The sequence below is a fragment of the Colias croceus genome, chromosome 9 (genome assembly GCF_905220415.1).
Source record: "Colias croceus chromosome 9, ilColCroc2.1".
In the NCBI taxonomy this organism is placed as follows: Eukaryota; Metazoa; Arthropoda; class Insecta; order Lepidoptera; family Pieridae; genus Colias; species Colias croceus.
The window spans coordinates 9,554,675-9,574,636 of NC_059545.1; the positions used below are offsets into that span (position 1 = coordinate 9,554,675).

At 33.1% G+C, this 19,962-nt stretch overlaps 3 protein-coding genes across 5 annotated transcripts; 2 read left to right on the plus strand and 1 right to left on the minus strand.

The window, feature by feature from the left end:
- Window positions 1-646: 646 nt before the first annotated feature.
- On the plus strand, window positions 647-7,944 carry LOC123694510 (beta-1,3-glucan-binding protein-like). The gene is made up of 9 exons (XM_045639965.1): window positions 647-809; window positions 1,818-2,045; window positions 2,511-2,674; window positions 3,041-3,192; window positions 3,528-3,691; window positions 4,714-4,838; window positions 5,713-5,830; window positions 6,648-6,793; window positions 7,593-7,944. The coding sequence occupies exons 1-9, from the start codon at window positions 680-682 to the stop codon at window positions 7,788-7,790; spliced, it is 1,425 nt and encodes a 474-aa protein (XP_045495921.1). The 5' UTR covers window positions 647-679; the 3' UTR covers window positions 7,791-7,944.
- LOC123694512 lies at window positions 7,863-9,246 on the minus strand. Its single transcript, XM_045639966.1, has 3 exons — window positions 8,941-9,246; window positions 8,457-8,552; window positions 7,863-8,355 (listed from the first exon to the last, which is right to left on the minus strand). The coding sequence occupies exons 1-3, from the start codon at window positions 9,118-9,120 to the stop codon at window positions 8,065-8,067; spliced, it is 567 nt and encodes a 188-aa protein (XP_045495922.1). The 5' UTR covers window positions 9,121-9,246; the 3' UTR covers window positions 7,863-8,064.
- Window positions 9,247-11,259: 2,013 nt separating this feature from the next.
- LOC123694501 lies at window positions 11,260-19,769 on the plus strand. Of its 3 annotated transcripts, XM_045639951.1 has the most exons (6): window positions 11,260-11,693; window positions 12,061-12,159; window positions 12,644-13,700; window positions 14,383-14,481; window positions 19,227-19,325; window positions 19,431-19,769. In XM_045639951.1, exons 3-6 carry the CDS (start codon window positions 13,536-13,538, stop codon window positions 19,731-19,733), a joined length of 666 nt encoding a protein of 221 aa, XP_045495907.1. In that variant the 5' UTR covers window positions 11,260-11,693; window positions 12,061-12,159; window positions 12,644-13,535; the 3' UTR covers window positions 19,734-19,769. The 3 variants fall into 3 exon arrangements, with proteins under 3 accessions (XP_045495907.1, XP_045495908.1, XP_045495909.1); XM_045639952.1 differs by lacking the exons at window positions 19,227-19,325; window positions 19,431-19,769 and adding an exon at window positions 14,604-15,154 and having other exon boundaries at window positions 11,269-11,693; XM_045639953.1 differs by lacking the exons at window positions 11,260-11,693; window positions 12,061-12,159; window positions 12,644-13,700; window positions 14,383-14,481 and adding an exon at window positions 18,217-18,526.
- The last annotated feature ends 193 nt before the right edge of the window (window positions 19,770-19,962 follow it).

Sequence of the window (19,962 nt, forward strand, 5' to 3'; positions counted from 1 at the left end):
AATTGAGAGTCTCTTTTTTAAAGTCGGTTAAAATACTACGTGTTATATAATATATTATCAACAGGTTTTTATTTATGTAACTTTTACAGCGAAAGGTCATTGTCTCTTGGTTTGCGGGTTCTTCCCCTTTACTTTACTATCAGTTACTCGAGCAGTTCTTAAGAAAAATGACTAATGGGGAGAACCTTTTTTAGTGGATTTGTAAAATTTATAATGTATAAAACATGTTTCTAATAATAAATCTTGTCAATTGACATTATAGAATTGGAATCCGTATATGTGCGAAAGTTTATAAGGATGGATGGATGTTTGTTACTCTTTCACGCAAATACTACTGAACCGATTAGAATGAAATTTGGTATGTAGCTAGACGAAGACCCAGAATAAGGCATAGGCTATTTTTTATCCTGGAAATCCCACCGCAGGAATAGGAACTATGCGAGTTTTTCTTTGAAAACGTGATCGATGCCGCGGGCGGATATCTAGTAAAATGTAAAAGTCAGACAACCAAAAATAAATGCTTTTAGAGCCCACCATTGGATTTACCTACTTCTAAGTAAGATACCGATGGAAACAACAAAACAAATAGTACATTTTATACATTGGTGATTTTAATGTCAACAATTGCATACACAAAATATATAATCTTTGCTTACTCATCTTTGGCCTCAGTGGGAAAATGGCGTTTACGCTGTTCGGTCGCGTCTTAATTCTATTTTTAGTGTCAGCTGGTGCATCCGGACAGTTCAACATACCTGATGTGACGATACAGGCCTTAAAACCCAAGGGCATACGGGTGTCAATACCAGGTTAGTTATCTATACCTCAAACATTTATTTATTAAAGACTTCTTCCAGGTGTCAAACCGGGTCAGTAATATTAAATATTTATTAAATCAATTAGACTTCCTCAATTGTATGTAATATTTGCCAAAAATACACTAATTAATAAGCACCTTGTTGCTCTAATTTATCATACCTTTAAATTAACTATTTTTGTTAATATACATATAATCTGAATCTCGCAAACGGGTTCAACGATTTTCATGAAATGCATGCAGGTTTCGGAGGCAATAAATCGATTTAGCTAAAATTTGTTTAAAAAACCAGCTCTAATTTGCACAGCTAGAATTTGTCGTTTTGCTTAAACGTCCACGAATGTTTCCATATGATATCACAGTTTTTTATAATTTAGTAACATAATGAAATCTAGAAAAAATCTAGTTAATAAATATGTAAATACTTATTTGTAAGTATACAATTGACTGCCAGTTGAATCTAATTTATTTTGTACTAGCGGTCCGCCCCGACTTCGCCCGTGGTACATATTTCGCAATAAAAAGTAGCCTTTCTCGGGTATCAAAATATCTCCATACCAAATTTCATGCAAATTGGTTCAGTAGTTTAGGCATGATTGAGTAACAGACAGACAGACAAAGTTATTTTCGCATTTATAATATTAAATAAGCATGGATTATGTTCATTTAAAAATAATATATTTTATTTTATATAATGATGGTGGCGACATTATTGTCTCGTATATATCTAATTCTATTCGTCATATTATATTAACCGATTTAAATATCACCTTGAAGCAGACGAGTTAATCCTTAGTTAATCAAATACGCATAATTAAGGATTAACCCATTAATTTTTAGACCACACTGCCCATTTCTATCTGGTATTGAGAATAAATAAAAATGGCGTCAGATCTCGAAATGGAAGTACCAACCACTTTAGAAGTACCAACTCACACGAATTGGAAAGTTCTTCCTTTTTTGAAGTTGTTTAGAATAATAATAATAAAACTCTTTTTAGATGATTCCTCACTATCACTATTTGTATTCCAAGGGAATGTAAATAGAGGTATAAAAAACACCGATGTTGGTCAAATAACAGGAGAAATCACAGCGCCAAAACGCGGGAAATGGGTGTTTGAAGACCTCAATATAGACCTTAAACCTAATGACGTCATCAACTATTACGTTTATGTGGTTAGCAATAGAAAGGGCTATTTTAAAGATAACCTTTCATTTACTGTTAAAGGTGAGTTTATTTTAATACTAGTAATAATTAATTATAATAAAAGTACATATGACGTAAAAACTAAAACATCAAAAATACATTGATTTATTATCTTTCTTTCTCCGGAAAGATAATGATAATAAAAAAAGAATTAATAAAAGTTCGACTACAAGACTGTACCTAACTATAGAAATTAAAGACTTTTTAACGGATTTTAAACGCGTTAAAGCGTGGTCACGGGGAGACCACGCTCGCTGTAAAGTGTTCGAAACGTCGGGAAAATAATATAATGAATAAATCGCGTTTAAAATCCGTAAAAAGACTTTAATTTCTAAATGTATACTCGCGTAAAATCAAACCCTAGAAAATACTATGTACCTAACTATAGTCTATCGTCATTGTCATAAACTAAAAAAAGGAAAAAGAAAAGATGACGCTCTCCAATATGACCTTTTTATTTTACATAATAGCATTTTTGTGTTTCAGAACTGGTGGACCCATCAGCTCCAGCATCATCCCCAGGATGTCGCAGTACTCTGACACAAGTGAGAGATGGCAAAGCGTGTGCCGGCCAAGTTATATTTGAAGACAACTTTGATAGACTTAACGAAGATTTGTGGTACATCGAACAGTATGTGCCGGAACAACCTGTAGGTAGATTTTATTTTGTTTTTAGATGAGATTAAACATTTTGATAATAATTAGGGCATAAGTGGTAAAAGATGCTCAAGCAGATTCCTGAATTACGACAAATAATCAAGAAGTAGACGTAGACATTATAGATCAAAAAAAATGTAAATCGCCTTATTTAGTGGAAAGAATATTGCAACCATGTAAAATACTTCCCCAGATAGCTATAATTATTGTCCTGCACAATTCAAGCCTGAAGTTTCAATAATAAAAATTTAAACTAAATTAAACGATCCACGAAAAATAGTGGATTAAATTTTTGAAAATTGTGTTCTTTTTTATCTCGAAATCACAGTAAAAGACCTAACTCTGTTGTTATTTATCAGGATTATCCGTTTGTATCCTACCAACGTCCACCGAAAAGTCAAACAGTATCAGTTAAGAATGGTAATTTGGAAATAGCACCTCAACTTCTTCAAAACTTTCCTGGATTTTCGAATAACTCGATTTACTCTGGTACTCTAGATTTAATGAGTGGGTGAGTTTTAGTAATATTTTTTATTCAAATTTCATGATCAAATTTCGTTGAAAGTATAAAAAAACCCTTAATACTAATCTTACAAAGTTTATCCATATTTTATCGTAGCCTTCAGTATCTCTATACTAATGAGTATTCTTAGTTTTTTATTACCATTCATTATTCATTCTTCATCTACCAAAATGTACTTTTCCGTTTGCATCCCATTTCCGCGTAGAAAAAGGCGTCACTATTAATTCTATGATAATTTTAATATCATTTCTTTCCGCAATAAAATCTTGAATTATTTGTATGACAAGTTCCCTTGACAATTTTTAATCCTTTATTTATTCTAGCTGCACAAGTAGATCAACATATTCATCGAAATGTAGTACAAGTGCTTGGGGAGCAAATATACTGCCTCCAGTTGTCAGCGGAAGATTGACTTCAAAGCTGTCCTTTAAATACGGTCTCGTGGAAGTCCGGGCGAAATTACCTCGAGGCGATTGGATATTTCCAGGTGACCTTTTTTAATACTGTAGAAAATACACAAATATACTGTAGAAGTCTTTCATACTGTAGAAAATATTAGAATTTTATAGGTATATCGTGTAGAGTTAAATGAAGAAAGTAACTTTCTGTTGTCGGTATAGACCGAATGATGAGATAGAATGTTAAAATATAACATGCCCATATATTTACCCATACGGACAAGGGACTTAACTTACTGATATTAATACATTTCATACACTTATTACTTTCTTGGTTTTTATTAAATAAATAAATAAATAAATAAATAAATAAATAAATAAATAAATCATTTATTTCACTTAAAACATTTTACAAATTAGAGCGACCCAGGCTCCTAAGATAGTAAGAACTGTTTTTCAGGAGCCTGTGTCTTCCATTTACAGTTACACGACACGAAAAAAAATCAGAGACAAATTAAATAAAATCAAAAATAAATTAAAAATTTACATGCAATTAAAACTATAAAAAAATCAATAACAAATAAGTACAAACAGCAAAACAAAAAAACAAAATGTGTCTAGAACTCATTACAAATAAAGCAAGTCCAAAACAAAATTCGAAATTATATCAGCACATAAATAAATTCATCAAAAATTAAATAGGTTAGTAATTATAAAATAAATTGAGAAACAGATATTAAATCAGCAAAAAATCTAAATTAAATTAATTATTGCAGTATGAGTTCTATCATAATTAAAACACGAGGAGGGTTATACATACTTTCCTAATTCCTAAAAAGTGGATTCAAAAGTTAATATACCTACTCAGCTGTAGCTTTTAAAATTTAATCTGTTTTTCTCTGTTTTAAGCTATTGCATAGCTTCTATCGCGGGCCTTGAGCGCGGGGACCGAATCTAGAAATTCCATAACGAAAAAACCTCACGCTCCCCACTCCGACGGGTAGACACGTGTGGCTTAAAGACATAGCATGCATTATGCAATAGCTTTACCGCGGCAGTCCCCGAGTGCCACACGTCGTTTTTTATTTCATGTTGCTATTGGATCTTTCAGATATCCTGTTAGAGCCTGTATTGAACAAATACGGGTTCATGAACTATGCATCAGGAATAATAAGGATAGCTGGTGCACGGGGGAACAGTGAATTGATGTTTGGCAATGATAATATTGGAAATCAGGTATTGTATGCTATTAAATGGAAATAATTATTATCACGACCATGTACTAAGATAATGAAAGTTTGGCTAGTTTAATTGGAACGCTATCACACCACGCAAGTACATCAATCAAATCCTTTCTCTGTAAATATTTCAGATTTAAATCTTTTCTCCGTAATACGTATATATAAAATTCTCAAGTATTATTTGTTATTCGTGTGTATGTTAGTTACCAGCATACTCCTCCGAAACGGACCAATTCTCACGAGACTTTGTGTCTCTCTATCTGAGAATCGGGCAACATCTAGCAGAATAACGTTTGCCAGGACAACTAGTAAACTTTTATAAGTAACAACAGAAAATATGAATAACATAACAACTGTTACTGTTACAACTGTTATAATAAAGCATTAAAAATAATTTATTAAAGCAGTTGTAATAATAACAGTTGTTATGTTTTCAAATCTATTATCTTGATTAGCATTCATTGAATCATCGTAGTAAAAGACTATAAATTATTATTCAACGTGAATACTATATTGTCAATGTCTTGGCACTTCCTAAATTAAAATAATAATATTTTTATTAATTTTTTATTGTATTATCATTTTAATGTTAAGTCCATATTTTACTGTTTAATCGTAAGTTAATCTTTTTCTGTTGTAGGGAAGCCCTTTTTTGTTTAAAATTGATATTAAAGTGAAACTTCTTTAGGCGCATTGAGAGTAAAATTTCAAGGTCGCGTCGTGGAAATACCGTCACGACATGGAGTAAGGCTACAATTTTGAATTTTGTTTGAATCCTGCAAAAGAAGTTTCGCTTCTGACACGTGTGCTCGGCACACACGACCTTTTTTGTTCTTGATAACTAAAAACATGCATGACACTAATTTCAGGTTCTATATGGAGGACCGATTATGGATTTCAATTGCCGTCAATACCTCATCAGGACCAAATATTCTGGGAATCCTTGGTCTAACGACTTTCATCTCTATGCTGTACTGTGGGAACCCAGTAAGTTTCTTTAAAATAATGGTTCAGTTATGTTTTCCCTTTTTTCAGACATATTCTACACATAAAAAGTGTACAGTAACGTTATTTACATAAATAGAAAAAAATAGCTTGTTACGCATAATCATAATAATTATGATAAAGTACAAACATTAAACGTCAAGAGCAGTGGTGGCTCAGTGGTGAGACCTCGGACTTCGAATCGATAAGTCCGTGGTTCGAGACCAGGCGAGCGCGCAGGAAATAAATTGATTTTTCAATTTATCTGCGCATGTTGTAACATCACCACTGCTCGAACGGTGAAGGAAAACATCGTGAGGAAACCGACATGTCGAAGAATTAAAAAGTTCGACGACATGTGTCATCCGCCAACCCGCACTTGGCCAGCGTGGTGGATTATGGCCTGTACCCTCATAGGAGGCCCGTGTCCCAGCAGTGGGAACGTATATGGGCTGATGATGATGATGATGATGATGATTAAACGTAAGAATGAAAGGTTTGAATAAGGGAAGACTTGGTTTATTTACAAAAATAATTAATGTATAATTTTCATCGTTTATTAATGAGACTCGTAATCATTAGCTCTGAATTAAGTACCTAAGACATTCCACTTTCAGTCTCATTTTGTGTATGGTGCATCTCCCTCTGTAAATATTCATGGGTTATTTTTTATACTTTGGGATAGTAATAGAACTAGTAAATAATATTATCTGTAGTATTGTAGTAGTATAAGTCTACCATCAGACGACAAACCAGCTCAGTTGCCCACTCTGACCCAAGAAAATATTTTAACCCCAAAATGATTACGATCCTATTTCAGCTCGAATAACCTTAACAGTGGATGGTATAGAATGGGCTCGTGTGGAGCCCACAACAAATGGACTGCAGGGACAGCTGCCCCGGGACTGTCAGCTACCACGCGACCTCCTCAACACTGGGACCAGCATGGCTCCGTTTGATGATTATGTAAATATCTATATATAAATATGAATCCCTATTTCCCTTGGTCATGGCGTCACGCGTGAACGGCTAGAGCGATTTCGATAATTCTTATTTTGATGTGTTTATTGTCAGCATCTTATCAAAGAAAATCTAAAGAAACTTTCCCCTAAAGATTAAAAAAATGCAAAAACTTAACAACTAATTCACGGGTTTGTCTATTTTCATGAAGACAGGACGTCTGTTGGATCGTAGTATATATTGTGTATTAATTATAGTCTCTGAAAGAGCTACCCATTACTATTTTCATGAAGCCGTACGTCTCCTTCCTCAATGCGAGTTGGCCCCATTTGTGCCTAATTGTTTGACCCGTAATTTAAATAAAATAGCTTTTATAGCGTAATAGTTAAAGTACATAAAAATATGCATATTACGATAAATAGATCTAAACACATACATGCCATATCACGTACAGCTCAAAGTAAGAAATTGTTGTAATAATGTAAGGGACATTTGTCGAAATTCAACCATATCGCTATTAGAAAAGTTACTTATGAGTTATGACTCACATGTATTATACTAGTAGTAATACTAAACACATAAATTCCCGGATATTATAAAACAAGGTCCTCTGGTTTCAAACTAAGCAAATTTAAGAATACACAAATTTTAGTTAAATGTGAAGTTTATATTTTCTTTATTGTTAATTCCTAAGTAGGTACATCTACTGACCCGTCGGATTGCTATGACTATTTGACTACGTATAATTTTTTTGTAATTTGTGACTCTGTATACAAAAAATATATTGTACCAATTTCAATTTCAGTTCTATACAACATTAGGGGTGTCAGCTGGTGGAATATCCGAGTTTCCAGATGGCATCTACACATCCGGGTCTCGTTTGAAGCCTTGGAGGAATCGAGGTCGGAAGGCGATGCTCAACTTCTGGCAAGATATGGACGCCTGGTGGCCGACATGGTCACAACCATTGGTCATTGACTACGTACGAATTAAAGCCCTTTAGATTTACGTTAGGATTTAGTCGAATAGTAATTGTTCTTTATCACCTGTAAAGGATTTTTTATGAATGAAAAAATATGCAAAAATCTTTTTTATTTGTATAAAATACTTTATAGTTTTACAAATGAATTGTTATCAATAAAACATTTTGAAAAATATGATAAAACCCATTATTATTTTTATTGTAACCGACCAGTATCACACACTTCCTGTCCTTGTGTAATACGTTTATTACAAAGTTTTGTAATAAACAAATCTTTAAATATTTAAGAGTTCAATTAAAAGTAAGAATTGTAAATTAACGGAAAGACATCTTCTTCTATTTGTACGTTTTCTGTTTGCATTGAAAACTGACACCCATTCACTGTCCTCGTAACAACAGCATCATATTCTGTATCTTTCAATATTTTTATTCTTATTGGTTCTGATAGTGGACCATCCATATCACGTTTAAAGGCAAGAACTCTTACTTCATAAAGAGTATTGTATTTAAGGTCAGTAACAGTAGCTTTAAACCTTACTCCCGTTATAATCTCGACAGTCGGATCTATTTTGTTTGAATTGAATTTCTGGAAAATGAAATACTTGTAAGTAGAAATCTGAGGTAAAATTTTACGGACATATCAATTTATTTTATCATATTTAAAAAATGTATAGAGAGAGTTTTCACCTGTAAAGGTATGTCATTCTTCACAATTTCTGGGTGATTGTTTGTTAGTATTTTTACTTCTGTCTCAGATGACTCAGATATCTCGAAAATATGTATCTAAATAAATTGAAAAAAAGAAAGTTTATAAAAGTGTAGTTTTTTTACAACTTTATTTTATTTATTAAATTAAAGTTGTAAAAAAACTACACTTAAGTTAATTAAATTTTAACACTTAAAACTCAAATGTATGAGTTTGTGAGTTTCGCTTTACTATAAATTTTCAAAGGCGATATATTCAGTACTAGCGGTACGCCCCGGCTTCGCCCGTGGAACATGTTTACGTAATCTGTTTACGTCTTCATTATAAAAAAAAGAATTAACAAAATCGGTTCAGCCGTTCTCGATTTATGCGATTACCAACACATTTTGCGTTTCATTTTTATATTATAAATTCAGTGTTCAACCATTGAAAGTACGAATAACCTGTAATATATGTAATTCTTACCTTAAAGCCCAAGACAGGATCACGCATTAACTGTCTAACATTACTCCAATGGATGTATAGCCCTCGTGGCTCGACTGACGTCACGCTGATCAGCCGGGGGGCTTCCAAATTATAACTTACGTCTTCAGTTGCATTTGAGCACGATAGAATCATTACGATCCAAAAGCATTTACTCATCATTGTTTCCAATTTAACAAAATTAGAGAATACACAAGCAGAAGAATAGAATATACACAAACTGAAGGTGATTTCTTACTCAAAAATAAAGACGTGACAGAGATCTACAACTTGCCGTGAAATTGATGGGAATATCAAATCGTGCTGTTATCACAAGTCACTAGTGATTAAATGATTTTTGCTAGCATACATACATGTAATTTTACTTTTTTATTTAGTTTTGCGCGATCTTTTGTTTTCTATATATCTCCTCCAAAGATATTAATCACTATAGTCGGTCACTATAACCATATATCCATGCTTCTTTGATGTTTTCGTCCGATTTTAATTTCGAGCTCCTCTCATATATGTTTTAAAATGGTGGTCATCTGTGACGTGCCAGACAAAAACCTATAGGTATGCTATTAGTTCTATCTATAAAGAAAGTAGGTACCTACGCTAAAAAATTTTTTTACAACTGAAAAACCCGATTCAGTCCTAAATTAAATAACAAATGACGAAATTAAGGGAACAAACTGATAAATGAGAAAGAGAGAGCGGTAATATTTATAAAAATGTTTAAACAAAACGTCATTGAGTATATAAATTGAATAAATAGTTTTAAAATGATACCTACTATACTTTTTCCGCTTAGATAAGAGTATAAAATTGTATGCTGTGATAACCTTCTTGCAACGTATTTTACGTCTACATATAGATACGTAAGTAAGAAATTAACAGAGCTGTTAATTATTAATAATAGAAATATACAGCTGTAGGTCGCTTCTATATTGGAATATTCACTCTGTACACTTCTTGTTTTAAACACGTTGACAATTTAATTTAAGACTAGCTGTGCCTCGCGGTTTAACCCGCAGTCCTCCGCTCCCGTTGACATTAAGGAGATGAAATAGCCTTCCTCGATAAATGGGCTATCTAACACTGATAGAATTTTTCAAATCGGAAAATCCCGAATCCGGAATTTCCCGAGATAAGCGTTCAAATAAACAAACAAACTCTTCAGCTTTATTGTATTAGTGTACAATAAAAGCCACGAATCTATCGTGGCTTTTATTGTCTATTTTTATTTTATTTCTCATAAAGATTAAAATGTTACTCGATATTATGTTTATCTTGAATGTTATGTCTTGAAGTGTACTAATGACGCGAAGTTGATGCAATATACTGACTTCACCAACGTTTTTGATTAAGTCAGTTTCATTTCTTTACTTGAAAAGACAACAAATTATGATATTATAGAACAATTATTAATATGGCTAGAGTCATATCTCCACAAACAGCCTGAGTCGGAGGATTTGTTGGTCTCTTCTTCTGTATCGTACGTTACACATACCGGTGTGCCGCAGGGCTCTCATCTAGTGCCCCTAACTTTTCTTATATCTTATATAATCTTTTACATCTGTCTGCATAATGCATCTGCCCCTTACCCCACTTCCCCATGGGACTTCACTTATATAATCTTTTATATGTACAAACTATTGTCTCCCTCAAATACTATTCATATTCAAAACTATCGAAGATAATTTTAATAAAAATAAATGTTGTTATGATATAAATTATGATGCTTTGCTGATATTTTGTTTCTTGCACTCGAATCCACATAATATATTCTCCAGGTCACGAATCAAACACGACAAAATCTTTCACAATACTTTTGATCTGTGCTTTTGATCGATTAAAATCAGGTAAGAGCGTACACCTACCTTAAAGGCGGGAAACACACTCGCCATACCCCTGGTATTGTGGGTGCAAGTGGGCGACGATGATCATTTACCATCAGATGACTCGTCTGCTCGTTTGCCTGCTCATCACATAAAAAAAAGGTAAGGACACGCATGAAGGGAGTTATTACACACCACAGATGATAATTACGATTCTACATATATCACATTTGTTATACTATCATATATCATTTGCATTAACATTTGTCAAGTCAAATTTATATTGTTTTTGTACTTGTCCTAGTCAAAATGCTTATAGGTGATTTCGTTGTAAATGGACGTTTTCAATACTAACTATACAATTACATATAGCATTTTTGTTTACGTGTTAGAATTTTTCGTCGGAAAGAAATTAAAGTCAAAATCATTATTTGTTTCGTTGTACCACCGCGTTGTACAAAGGTTATCTATGTTTTAGTCTGTATGTTCTTATCAATGTATGTACTTGCTATATTATTTAACTTCAGTCAACTTCAGTCAAGAGTGTGATTTTATCAATTTTGTGCGAAAATCTGAATCAAAGGGTGACATTAATTGAACCTTGGTAATACGGAAATTGAGGATTTATGGATTTACATAAGAAAATTGACATTGGGGCGCCTTTCATTTTTAATTTGCTTATCTCTTGAAATACCCAATCTAGTAGTATCTTTAGTAGAAGTTGCATTAATTGCTAACATGTTGAGAGTATTCCTGAGTCTTATTTTGGTATCAAGCACGAAAGGTTTAGCGGAAAGTGAGAGATACTTAGATGCCCCCGAGAAAGTTTCTGTCACTGCGATACAGCCTTCACGCGTGTTTGTGCAATGGGACTCAGTGTCCCAGAGGAACGATGATCCTGTTATTGGTTATAAGGTAGGCTAAATCAAGTAATTATTTAAGCTTATAATATCCGTAAAAAATTGGTATGTGCGTTTGTCTATCTGATAGACATTGTCACTGATACGTTTGCAAATCAAAGATTTTGCATTATGCTGTTGGAAACAATGTTGGAAACACTTTTGTAACATCATGTCTTTGGAAACCTTGTTTGCCTTTTACAGTTATTTCCAAATTTCATTTGATCATAGATTAAACTGACACCCTAATGACAATCTGTGAGGAAATAAAAGACAGATAAAAATCTTGGGATTCCATTTTTCCTTCAATAACCTATACCTTTAGTCCATATTTATATTATTAACAAACACAAACCTCAACATACCCAATAACGGTATTTCAGATAATACTATCTAAGGTACCAGAGTCATCGGAGACTCAAGTAGAGCTGATAAACGCAGATGAGTTTCCGGCATTAGTAAGGAACGATAAATCGTTACAGGTAATAATATCTGAATAACCACTTATCCTACTGAAATTAATAAACTTGAGAGCCTCTATCACAAGGCTACATACTTATATAGAGCGTATAGCATACTGTGATGAAACTCAGAAGCAAGTAATACATAAATTATTCACGATTGCTATTGACTGTGATGTTTTGTTCTAGTTTCCGTTAATGTTATCAAAAAGTGCATTATTATCAATACTTACACAGTATGTTCACTGAGTTGCAAAGTAAACAAAATTTACAATTATATGTTATTTTTAGTTAAATATGTATATCTGGATCTCTATCAAACTTTGTTGAAGAAAACTAAAACAGAGTCAGAGCTATGACTGTTCTTATGAGACGCTTTACTAGTTTTATCCAAGATCTCTTAAATGCAATATACTTAATGAATGATAAAGAAGTACCTATCTAAAAAAATACAATCACTAGCAATGTAGCTGTGTAGCGTTAAAAAATCATCATCTTTTTTCAGGATTTCAGAATAAACAATACTAATGCAGACATGAGAGAAATTATCGTCAACGCTGATTCAAATAAAGCCATCGTTGATGTTAAATATAACACGCTTTACGAAATACGAGTTCTTGCCTTTAAAATTGACGTTAACGGACCTCTTTCAGAACCTATAAGGATTAAATTGTTAGATTATGCAGATTATTTCAGTTCAGTAACAAGGACTCTGACTGGATGTCAAATATCAGTACGTACAGAGGCAGTGGCAGGGAAAGAAAAAGAAACATATCCATTCATCTATAATTCGTTTTTTTAAGACACAAAATTTACTCGAACGAAAAAACTAGGATGAAATCGATAAGAAACGACGGTGAATTAAATTGTTAACCTAAGAATACCTAACGAATAGAAAGAAAAATAATTTATATATTCAGAATATATTGAATGTTTGTAAGCGATGCTATTCTGTTTATTAAAGAGGATATTGAACTCAATAATTTTATTTTTCACTATAGGTAATATGTATATTGGAATTTGGTGTCCGAAATATAGAATTTGTTTATGAGATACTCGGACAACGCTTACTCCGTTTATACACAAGGCGTGTCGTGTCTAAGCGCATGTATATGTCCGCAGGTCAATCGAAGGAAAAAATTCATATTAAGTATATACGTATTCATTTCTATCTTACGATACGACTACCCTAACACCTTGAATGCGAAGGGTCTCGATCCGATTAACTATTTGATGTGTAAAAACCAAATTGACATAATATTGTAAATTATGTTATGCCTATAAATAAACGCGTTTCAATGCTTTATATCTTATAAATATTGGCGGTCACCGGAAATTGGTAGGAAATATTAATCCTGCTTATTATCATACCGACAGTTCTAGACACATACTACATCATGAAACGCATATTATTAATTTTATATTTAAGTAGGATAATCGTTAGTGCTTATGAAATTGATGTACCAAAGATATTCAGCGTGTCAGCCTTGGATCCAGTAGGTTTCTTTATAAAGTGGACAGTTGTGAGCAGCAACAGCAGAGACCCAGTTCTTGGTTATAAGGTGAGCTAATTAATTAAGGTTCTCTCTTGGGTTCTCTATTACCAAAGAAAGAAATCGCATAAAGTGATAAGACTGCCAGTTCTATTTAGTTTTAAGAATAGTTCTTAGTTTAGCTTTATCATTCTAAAGTGCAAAATATTCTATCTTTTCCTACTAATATTATAAATGCGAAAGTTTGTGAGGATGTGTGTGTGTTTTTTACTCTTTCACGCAAATACTACTGAACCGATTACAATGAAATTAAGCACACATATAGCAGGGTAACTTGGATTAACACATAGAAAAGGTTTTATCTCAGAAATCCCACGGAAACGGGAACGGGTTTTCTTTGAAGATGCGGGCGAAGCCGCGGGCGGAAAGCTAGTAATTAATAAATAAGGATGTATTTTCACCAAATATCAGGCGTTCGTTGAATTGAACGAACTGAATTGATTTTCATAAAATTTAAAATGGAGATTTCTATTGGATTCAACGACTGTAAAATTTGATATTAAAGAAAATTTGATAATGTTGAAGACTTTATATTTTTTGGTTTTTTTATGGCATTCAAATGCTTTAAAAATATAAATTTATAAAGAGTTCGAGTCCCGCCTCGTGATCGAATTTTTTCTATTCTTTATAAATTTATAATGTTGAAGACGTTGTGTAAATTGAAATTCTGTAAAAAAATATTTTGTTTTAGATCAGACTGTGGGAAGTCAAAGTGGACAGTCAGGGGTATTTAAAGTTGGTGAATGGGGAAGAGATGCCAGGATTACTTTTAGAGGACAGGCCGTTAGAGGTAACTTTTGCATGATCGACCATAATAAGGAAGGGATAAGGGATTAAGGGGATCAAACTTTAAATCAGCTTAATCGAAATCTTTTAAATGGAATAACGTTTATTAAAAAATATTTTTTACAGCCGGTGGATAAAGTTAAACCGCCCAAAGGACAACCACGTGAGGTGATAATAAACGATGTATCTACTGAAAAGGCTAAAATCTATAATGTGAAATACAACACACTGTACGAGATACGTATATTAGCGTATAAAAATGACCAAGAAGGTCCGATGTCAGAACCAGCCAGGGTGAAAATAATGAAAGGCGACAAATATTTTGTTCTTATTCACAAGAGGCCGGACGAAGACTGCGTGGTGTCCATCGCTACAAATACAACTATTTCTGATGAATCGTATTATCACTTGGAGACTATGTATTTTTAGTTGCTCTCAGTTGAACAGCTTACAGGTGACGCATAGTACTGAATGTTATTATTTTATGGTCTTCTATCGTTTCTACGAGTCTCCTAGTGAATCATTTGACCCATCTATTTTTCCCATGCGGGTCAGTGGTGTATCTACGTCAAATTGGATTCTGTCAAAATTTTAGCCAGGTTGGCGAACAAGTTACATTAAAAACAAAAATTGTATCGATTCACTCTTACGTTGGTAAATATACGTATAATAAGAAAGACTGGTGGTTTGAATGAATCTAAAAAACTAACTTCGCCCAAACCCAACCTTAACTCTCAAAGCGGCGGCCATATCGCTTGTAAGAAATGATAAATTTTCTTAAACTAAATATTACTTTAAAAATCTAATATCCTACAGTTGAATCATCAGTATCAGTAAATTACGTTATCATCACAAGGCAGTGCCGGATTAGCCACGTAGCAAGAGTAGCAAATGCTACGGGCCCCGCGACTCGGGGGGGCCCCGCGGTCTAATACCTGTCTGACCGTAAAAAAATATCAATTTATAATACACGTACCGTAAAAAAAAATGCACGTACCTGCCACGAGAAACGTGGGTATCAAAATCTACAACAATAAATTAAAATTTTACCACGTTTCTACAATTGAGCGCTGGCTACACCAAAAATTGGTAGCACGGCAAAACTAACAGGGGAATCCCCTGATATTGTCATCGAATGAGCTAGTCGTAACAACCCGATCAAATAAAATAGGATTCTATCGACTATCAAACCTTAGATTACAAAATAAAAGGCAGATGGAGCATGACAATCATCCATCGCCCTTGTCAAAGAAAATACGAAATCAAAAACGAATACGAACCTCCGCCAGTGCTATAGCGATTATAGTGTCATGCAATACGTCAAAAAGGGTTTGCTATTTTAGTAAAAAAATGCTGTCTTGTGATATTAAAACGCTGTAAAATTTGTTCCCGAAAACAAACAAAAAGATAAAACATCGTTTTACAGGTTCTCTGTAGATTATTTGGCTTATTTAATTTTGTATACAAATAATAATTTTACATATACGAGGGAATACAAAACTTCAACGTATGCTGCCAGTATTTTGAAAATGAATTTGCCATTTTTATGGGTAAAACGGTAAAATGGTTAAAAGATCTTCGAGGTATAGGTAAACCAGAATCTGATGGCAATTGGTGAAATCAAAATTTTGAGTGTGCAACCCTAGGGAAAATGGACTGACCTATCTTGATACTGCTTATTTTTTATTTTGTCCTCAACATCATTAGTCACATTACATAAGTGAACAATACTGTACCAAATAATGAGATATCCACTTAATATTTTGTAGGCACTACTTACATGTATAATATACATATTACTTTTATCTATGTAATACATATTATTATTTACACATACCTATATTTGTATATTCATTATCATTAAGCCATGTAAAAATATGGATGTAATGATAATGCAGATCAAAACTAGATAATGCTAATATTTTTTTTTATAAAATAAAATAACAATAAAATAAAATAAAACTATGTTTGTTTTCGTAAGTATTAACAGATACACAAATAATTATAAAATTGACTTGGACAGCTTGGACTTGACGCATAGCCGTATTGGAAACTCCTGTAATAAGTTTTCATAAAATTATATTGTAATCAAAAAACAATATTATAGTTAGTTACCTACTTATAATATTTTTAATTTTAAGTATCAAAACGGGTAAGTCCAATTTACCAATAAAATATTCAAAATTGAAAATTGTGATGTGTTTGACCCTTCTTCATCGAATGTTTTTCTATACACATTATAAACAACACCTCTTGCTTGTGATCGCAGCGGCTTTTTCGACATCTTCGAAGATTTTTTAGACAAAATCCTAAAAATTATTCAAGAATTGCAAAGAAGACAAATAATTTGACAACCATTTTGATAGTTGTCAAATAAAATTGCCATATGAAAATCTTTTATTTCTTAAATATTAATATGCCATCAGATTCTGGTAGACCTATAGTGCTGTTGGATTTTTCGATCGTGAATGTGAATATTTATATAGTGCAATAAAGGTTCATGATCATTATAAGATAATTTTAATAAGCATAATACTTTTTTTTTTGTTACTTTTATGTATAGCAGTCGTTTTCGCCCGCGATTTAATTCATTTGAACTCCGTGATGGATATGGCAAAATTATTATTATTCAGGAATTATATTTATTTATTATCCAGTAAAGCATCTGACAATGTGGATGTCGTAAGGTATCACTGAATATCAGTGTAAGGCTGGTTGCAGAGCTTGACCGACCATCAGTGCGTATGTCAGTCGCGCTTGTCATATGTATGGAAATTCATAAAACCGTTATTGTCATGCGCATTAGTGTCATAGTCATACAATTGTTGATGCGTATCGTCAGGATCGACGGTACGCACTGACGGTCGGTCAAGCTCTGCAGACTGCAACCAGCCTTAAGGTATTATACCTCAGGTATCCTGAGTGGCTTCCTTTTTTAGCGCAAGCAACCATATTTAAATTTATGTTTTCTATTACCTATTATTCATAATTTACAATGGTATTGTTGTGTGTTTGTGTGTATTGGAATAAATGGTTTCTTCCTTCTTTCTTTCTAAAAATAAAATGTCCCGTGTTCTAGACTAAAAACTACCGCTATCCGCATTCATATATTTTGAAAATAAAAAATAATATAGGTAATCTTTGTTACATTGAAACATTTTTTTATGTAATTTATTCAATTAAAAATTTATCGTTTATGTAACAAAAGAATTTTTACAATATTATAAAAAATTATCATATACAAATATATTAAAACTAGCTTTCCGCCCGCGGCTTCGCCCGCGTTTTTAAAGAAAAACCCGTTCCCGTAGGATTTCCGGGATAAAACCTATCCTATGTCCTTTCTCGGGTATCAAAATATCTCCATACCAAATTTCATGAAAATTGGTTCATTAGTTTAGGCGTGATTGAGTAACAGACAGACAGACAGACAGAGTTACTTTCATATTTATAATATTAAAAATTAAACCCTGACAGCTAATTTATGTAGAACGTCACTAACACCACTACCATAATAATTCAGATGATTGCAATGTCACCTCATAAATCAAAATCGGTTCAGCGGTTTATACTGCAGGGCGGTCTTGAGAAACTATAGCAAACGAAGGGCCTCTTGACAGAATTTGCTACAGGCCCCGCGCTGGCTTAATCCGGCACTGTCACAAGGTACTATTTTCGGAGCACCTTTCGTCCACCTGACAAACAGGGCGATGCAATTAACTATTTGATGTTTAATAACCAAATTAACCTTTTGTAAATTGTCTTACGTTTATATATAAACATGTTTCAATGCTTTATATGTTATAAATATTGGCGGTCACCGGAAATTGGTAGGAAATATTAATACTGCTCATTATCATTCCGATAGTTCTAGACATTACATCATGAAACGCGTATTATTAATTTTATATTTAAGTAGGATAATCGTTAGTGCTTATGAAATTGAAGTACCAAAGATATTCAGCGTGTCAGCCTTGAATCCTGTTGGTTTCTTTATAAAATGGACAGGAGTGAACAGCGTCAACAGTGATCCAATTCTTGGCTATAAGGTGAGCTTCGATCAGTTTGTTGGGAAGAAATTGCTCTAAAGCGATAAGACCACTGTTGTATTTCGCCTTTAGTTTTACGTTGTTTGTTTTCTTTTGTCTCTCAAAATATTAATCAGTTATTACTAAAGGCTGTCGGGAAGAAATTGCTCTAGAGCAATAAGACCACTGTAATTGTACTTGGTCTTGAGTTTAAGTTGTTTGGTTTTTTGTTTGTCTTTCATAAAATATTACTTATATATAAATAGGGATGTTTTTAACCAAATATCACTAATTATTTACTTAAATTGTAATGTAATGCTAAAAGCTAAAAGGCAGAAGCCTTTTGCCACGTTTATGTTAATGAACAAATATTATCAACGAACAATATCCACTTAATATTATAAATGCGAAAGTAACTGTGTCTGTCTGTCTGTTACTCAATCACGCCTAAACTACTGAACCAATTTGCATGAAATTTGGTATGGATATATTTTGATACCCGAGAAAGGACATAGGCTACCTTTTATTGCGAAATATGTACCACGGGCGAAACCGGGGCGGACCTCTAGTACCTAATATAGGTGAACTGATTTTGATAAAATTTTGAATAGAAGTTTCTTTTAGCTTCAATATCATTGTAAAATTTGATATTCTAAAAAACTTGAACATGTTAAACTTGCAGCGTAAAATTTCATTGTATTAAAAACGTATTATGTTATAGATCAGACTGTGGAAAGTCGAAGAGGACAGTCAAGGGTATTTAAATTTGTTGAATGGGGAAGAGACGCCAGGATTGCTTTATGAGAGTAAACCTTTAGAGGTAAATACTTTTGCATTACAAACCATACTAAAAAAGAGAGATCAACCATTGCAAGTATGTCTTGCGAGTTTTTATAAGAATTTAAGTTAAGAATATTTTTTTCAGCCTATGGATAAAGATAAAGCGCCCAAAGGAGAACCGCGAGAGGAGATAGTCTATAATGTAGATACTCGAAAGGCTAAAATCTATAACGTGAAATACAACACACTTTACGAGATACGAATATTAGCGTATAAAAAGGACCAAGAAGGTCCAATATCGGAACCAGCCAGGGTGAAAATAATGAAAGGAGGAAACTATTTTGTTGTTATTCACAAGAGGCCAGAAGAAGCCTGCGTGGTGACCATCGCTACAAATACCACTATTTCTGGTGAATCCTATAACCACCTGGAGTCTATATATTTTTAGCAACTTGTCTACTTTCTTTTTTATTCCATTATATTATTAAATAAAATTAACTATACCTTAACTTTATTTTATAAGTAGAGGAGGCGATAAAATGTACGGAAATTTAGAAAAAAACAACCAATAAGTACTCCTTGGATTTATTAATTTTATAAGCCGTCCCAACTCTGACACATATTTGCATATTATACCCTATACCTCCCTATACTATCCAATTATCGCTTTTTAGTTT